Source organism: Odontomachus brunneus, unplaced genomic scaffold, assembly GCF_010583005.1.
Source record: "Odontomachus brunneus isolate Ranch 3 - 2012 unplaced genomic scaffold, Obru_v1 Obru_scaffold_167, whole genome shotgun sequence".
Lineage (NCBI taxonomy): Eukaryota > Metazoa > Arthropoda > Insecta > Hymenoptera > Formicidae > Odontomachus > Odontomachus brunneus.
The window spans coordinates 734168-740179 of NW_022639617.1; the positions used below are offsets into that span (position 1 = coordinate 734168).

At 45.6% G+C, this 6012-nt stretch overlaps 1 protein-coding gene across 8 annotated transcripts in view; it reads right to left on the reverse strand.

The window, feature by feature from the left end:
• LOC116851183 (6-phosphofructo-2-kinase/fructose-2,6-bisphosphatase 1) overlaps positions 1-4642 on the reverse strand; it is an 8869-nt gene extending 4227 nt beyond the window's left edge. For 2 of the 8 annotated variants that reach the window (XM_032830344.1, XM_032830346.1), the window contains exons 1-3: positions 3354-3975; positions 1296-1723; positions 777-1148 (exon numbers count right to left, since the gene is read on the reverse strand). In XM_032830344.1, coding sequence (XP_032686235.1) covers positions 777-1148; positions 1296-1723; positions 3354-3432 — 879 coding nt within the window. In that variant the 5' untranslated portion in view covers positions 3433-3975. The other 6 variants (XM_032830341.1, XM_032830342.1, XM_032830343.1 and 3 more) reach the window with 6 other exon arrangements.
• Positions 4643-6012: the final 1370 nt, after the last annotated feature.

Consider the following 6012-nt stretch of genomic DNA (forward strand, 5'->3'; position numbering starts at 1 on the left):
TAAAAAAATTAATGTGACCTTGACCTGACCTTCGCTACGCAACCCAAGGTCAAACTGATGTGATCAGTAAATACATCTTTTTAAACGCCACAACTTTTATCTGAAACATTTTTTTCTAAAATGCTTAGTTTTCGAGATATTTCACCGGTCCGGGACTTTTTGAACACCCTGTATGACTAATGAGTTGAAGAATTATCACCGTGACCGATTACATAAGGTAATTTATACGCGCGTTGCTCAAGCGTGAAGCTAATATATCGCACAGAAAAAAGATCTGGTGCATGTAACCAGAAATATTTTGTTGCGAACAACACAGTTGTGTTATCCTAAACCAAGAAAGAACATTTAAAAATTTATTTCTGGGATATAAGATTTATTCACAGAAATGAACTTTATTTCACAGTAATACGCTTTATATCCAACAAATTGTCAAGCATTTCTTCCCAGTGTAATTATTTTAGTGTGATAATAATATATGACTAATTATACTATATTTTCATGCATCAACTACGTTGTAACTGGGCATGATCTGATTGTGGCAAGCAGGAATCGGTTGAGGGACGATATTTACCATGGATACATTCTGATTGGAGCAACGAGTACCGTCACTGCTGCAACGCAAGTAACTCATCGGTCGCTCTATAGTTTCAGCAATCACGTGACTAGCTGTTGCGTATTTTACTACTGAATCTGATTGGCACAACCAGATTTACGTGTGGGCCAACCAAAACCGTTTCATCCGCGCGGTATTGCTAAAAAGAGCATCGAGAGACTACCTGTATGTCCTGACTGGTGATGAAGTTCGCCAGCGCCTTGGAGTATTCTCGTCCACGGTCGCTCAGGTCCGCATCGCCGCCTATCCTGCCGTCGAGATTCATCAGGCTCTCACCGTGCCTGGTTAAGTAAATCGTGCGTGGCACAATATGAATGTTCATAAGATAGTAAACTATTCTACTTTGTATATGGCCTTCGTGCTTATGGACCAGCACCTTCTCGCCGGTGTTGTATATTTTCATGAACGACAGGTCGCTCTCGTGGTTCTCGTCTAACGGCCGATACTTCTCCTGGTAGTGCTCGATTCGCAGCATGAAGTCCGCGAGCACCTCCTCCTTGTTCATGTTTGCGTAATCCGGACTGCTGACCTTCACCTGAACAATAGAGATCGCGCGTCAGCTTACACACGTTCCGCCCTCCGACCTTACGCGCGTCTCAGCTCGATTATCTCGAAAATTCGATCAATTGTCGCTATAGCTTTGACTGTTTCCAAAATACGCGTGACTTTGGCGAACGCGTACTTCCATAATGTTCTGCTCGACAATCTCCGGATCGTTGCACACCGACTCGACGAAGAAGAGTTTGAAGCCCATCTTGTGGACGACAATGTCGCGTATGAGTTGGCGTCTCTCCACGGTGGAGTTGGTGGCGTCGAAGACGGCGACTTCGCCGTCGCCGCTCTCCAGCCACTGGCAGACATCGTTCAGAGCGTCCATCGCGCACTGTGTGCGTATCGCCATGGCCTTTATATTATCGGGACGGAAGAATTCGTGGCATTGATAAGCCGTGGTGGCGTGTCGCCTATACTCGCCCAAGTTGAAGACCTTCGTGCTTATGCCGATCCAATTGAGATATCTGCACAGTTTTTTGGATATGTAGGTCTTGCCGCGTGCCGGCAAGCCGACCATCGCGATCACATGAGGCTTGTTCACGAAATTCGCTCGTTCACCTACAACAGGAAGAAACGAAGAGTGAGCGAAAGTGACGTTTAGGATCAATATCAGCGATCGGGAAAGCGCGTTATGTACGTGAAAATCATATGGAGACGGATTCTGCATTGAGAGGAAAACATTGGAAAATTTATTTCAAATACAAAGTTCATTTCTATGAAACAAAGTTTACTTCTACGAGACGCGGTTTATTTCTGCAAATAAACCTTATATCCCGCAAATAAATTTTCATGATATTATTTTCTCAGTGTACAGCGGCCGATCGAATACGCTCGAGAGGTTTCAATAAATGATCTTTCAATCGCCCAAGCGTATCGAGAAAAATCGAAAAAAGTATGAAACAAAATTCTTTTTCTTCTGGTCTGTCGGCTATTTTAATAAGCGTAAACGAGATAGATCAAACGCATTTCTGCAGGAAAAATATATTTGAAGAAAGAAAAATATATGTCAGGAAGGATATAAAGTTTTCTATGGAATAAACTTTATTTCTGTGAGCAAAAACTTACATCCCACAAGTAAATTTTCAAGTATCAGTGTATATTGGTTCTATTGCCAATCACGATAACTTTGAGTCTCTACTCGAAGTTTGAGTATCGCGTTAAGCCACATTCCACTAGAAGAGATCGAGCTTTTCATTACTTCACCGTAATTAATTGTATCGGCGTAGCCGGCGGGTGGTAACGCGGTGCGTGTTATTTTTACTCTTATCTACGATGCGTATCGCGTCTTATTGAGGACCTCTGTCCTCACCTCGCGCCGCAAACGGATGAAACCTCACGACGACTTCTAGATATCTTACGAAACCGAATCTAATTGGATAACTAATAAGCGACACTCCGTGAAAAACTGCTCGCCTCTCCGACAATTAACGCGCGCTCGTAACACCGATAATACTCTCGCATTAAAATTCACCCTCAAAGTTTCAAGCTCCTCCAGATGTCTCACACTTCGATAACATTCGAAATCTCGAATCAAGATATTTCGTAACGACGATAAGATACTCCGTGTTTCAAGAGCGAAGATGCTTCTGCTTATCTCTTTTTTTTTTGAAGAAAAAAACATTCTGACTTTTGGAGCAGCAGCTCTGAAGAGGAAGAAGAGAAAGGAAAATAATAGCTTTCCAAATGATCACGTTACGATGCAGTTAACCCTACAGTCGTCGCGCTACTTTTCGAACACGAGTCGACGCATGGGATTTTGAGAGACCCCAATATAAAAAATTATTTTATATCTTTTATGTTGAGAACTTAAATATTTTCTTTGTTTAATTAGGTTTTTAGGTTCATGTAAAATATAAAAGAAAAGACTATTTTGGATATAATATTCTCTTAAAGACTCCTCATGCGACGACTGTAAGGTTAATGAAGACAGCACCCCTGAGAAGAGCAGGTGATCAGCGTCTCATGAAGAAATCCACACCCGCGGCACGTTGACCGGAGACCATGAACTTCTCTCTCTGTTCGCACAGGCGAAGTAGCCCAGCACGTTCCCAGCACGTGTTCGTGCACGACAGAGTGCGCGCGACGGAAAAACAGATATATGTGCACACTCCGAGCGAGGGACAGAGACAGCGGTAGAGATAGAGAGTGTTCAAGGTGAGAGCGCGAAGCAAGTGAATCGGGACATTACCTCGTATCGGGAACGGCTTCGTTTGGATGGTATCCGACGTCGGCGGCGTGTAGTGCATCTCGATCTTGGGATCTGTCATCCTCGCGGCTCCTCCACTGTGAAATCACGGCGATTTAAAGCTCGACAGAGTGAAAGGGCAGACAGACGCATAGGCAGGCAGGCAGACAGAGGGTAAACAGCTGGAGGGAGAGTGAGAACGAGTGACAGAAGTGAACGCAACACTCGCACACGAACCTCGCGTCTCGTGTCGACGTACTGACGGCCGAAAGGACGAGCGGATACACGCGAGGCACCGAATACACGTCACCTCGGCTATCAGGTGGCGGAGTGAGGGAACCGCGCGGTTGGACGCCTGCCTGACTGGGTTAGGTCCGTGATAATCAAGCTGTCACACTGTCGCACGCGATCGTCACGCGTGATTTGTCGTTCGCAACAGCGTGCAGCAGCAGCAACCAGTCGCGCCCGCGATGTGCGCCAACGACGTGAATGTGGCTAAGCCAGTCGAACTCGAGTCGTGATTAGAAGCTGAGATTTAACCCTTTGGGGACCACTTTATGTATGATGGTTGGGACACATGATAGGGATCCCTAAAGGGTTAAAGCAGGTGATCGACGCGCTGATCTCGGCAAGTTTGAGTTGTTGATGCCGTGAGCCGCGTGATTACCTGATTAGGTGCGTTTCGCGCGTCCCTTTGACGAGGGTGAATTCACCAAAAGTTTCTCCTCCGAGTCACCAGGATTCTCCTGCTTTAGGACCTGAAGATGACCGGTCCTCGGGAAGAAAGGGAAACGCGAGCAACGTGACCGTACTTAGCTAGATATTCTTGCTTGTTTCTGTCTCTCTCTCTATTTTTATATTACGCAAACAGAAGTGCGACTCTCCGCGAAACGAACCTGTTGGCTTCCTCGCGACCGGCGCCAGCCGCCCTTCTCCTGCCTCTATCACTTTATTTATATCGCAGCCAAGGGGCTAGGATCCAATGTCAAGACCCTCAACGAGATGACGAAGATAGCTGCGGAACCGGTCGAATTAATCAAAGTCGCGACCAACCACCTCGGGACAGCATCCACGACGGAAAAACAGCCGTGAACTGAGGTTAACGCGTGCGCACGCGGCGGGTCTTTAACTCGCGGCATTCTGACGGAAAGGAGAACGCAAAAGTCGCTCGTCCCGTCTCTCTCCCTCGTTCCTCGCGCGGATCACGCGATTCGCCGTGACGTCACACCCCCCGTCTCTCCGCGATTACGCACATTACGCGCCGATTCGCGATACGCCAGGATCAAATATACAGCGAACTGACTTCGACTGTGCGAATTGGGAGGAGATAGAGACGACACTCGAGAAACGGGCGAATAGCACGCCGGCAGTGCTCGCCGAAGTCGATTGGCGCGCAAGTTCAAAACGAAACTTCCTCATCAACTAAAGTTTACTGGCTCTTGCACACAGGACGCGGTAATGGCTGCGTTCAACAGAGAAAGCTGCTTTACAACTATTGTATGCTCTTAAATTCAATCAAAATTAAGAACATATTCCAATCAGATTCACGAATTTTACAACAGTTGCAAAGCAGCTTTCTCTGCTGAACGCAGCCAATGCTTACCGCACGGCGGAAGTTCGTGCGACAGCCAATCAATATGCTGCTTTCCGTAATAACTTTCTAGCTCTTACGGAAAAACAACATATTGATTGGCTGTCGCGCGGACTTCCGCCGCGCGGCAAGCATTACCGCGTCCTGTGTGCAGGAGCCATAACCTTTTGCATTAGTTCAGCAGTGTGCAGTTACAAAAAACAGATCTTTAAATTAAGCCAGCGGCATACGATGCTTGTTTTCATGCTGGTTTGCTTGCTGAATGGAAATATTCTGTTTTGATTAGTGTATTTCTGAAGATAAATGGAAATGCATCAATCAAAATGAAATATTTCCATCTAGCAAGCAATCCAGCACGAAAACAAGCACCGTGTGCCGCTGGCTTTATATCGTGTAGAGATTTTCCTTGGTACCAACATTATTCCCTCCACTTTTTCGAGGAACTGTGGCCTAACCTCAGCGGCACACGGGCTTTGTTCTTTTATTCGCAACAGATAGAGCCGATGTTATTCTATCCTTGTTTAACATTCGATAAAATCGAAGGATAACATGACATTATCTGCATCTGTTGCGAATAAAAGAACGCAGTGTTAGTTTTCGTGCTAGATAAAAATACTCTGTTTTTATTGGTGCATTTTTATCTTATCTTCAGAAATGCACCAACCAGAACAGAGTATTTCCAACCAGCAAGCAATCCAAGGACCCTATTCCGTAATCACTTACCGACAATTGTCGGATCGGTAGACGTCGTAGCACAGTTTTTTTTATACCATAGAAAAGCTGCACAACAACGTCTACGGCTGATATTTCACGTGTCGTACGACAAGCTTTTTGGATACGTTCAATGGTTGACGAACAGAGAACCTAGAAATACTCTATTCGCCAACCAATAAACATTCCGAAAACATTCGTACGACACGTGAAATAGCACCCTACCGACAATTGTCGATAAGTAGTTACGGAATAGGGCCCCAGCATGAAAACAAACACCGCTGGCTTAATTTGTGACCTGCGTTCCGTAATTCGCAATATTTATCAAATGTAGTAGAGTGCCGATTGAACTGCCATGGC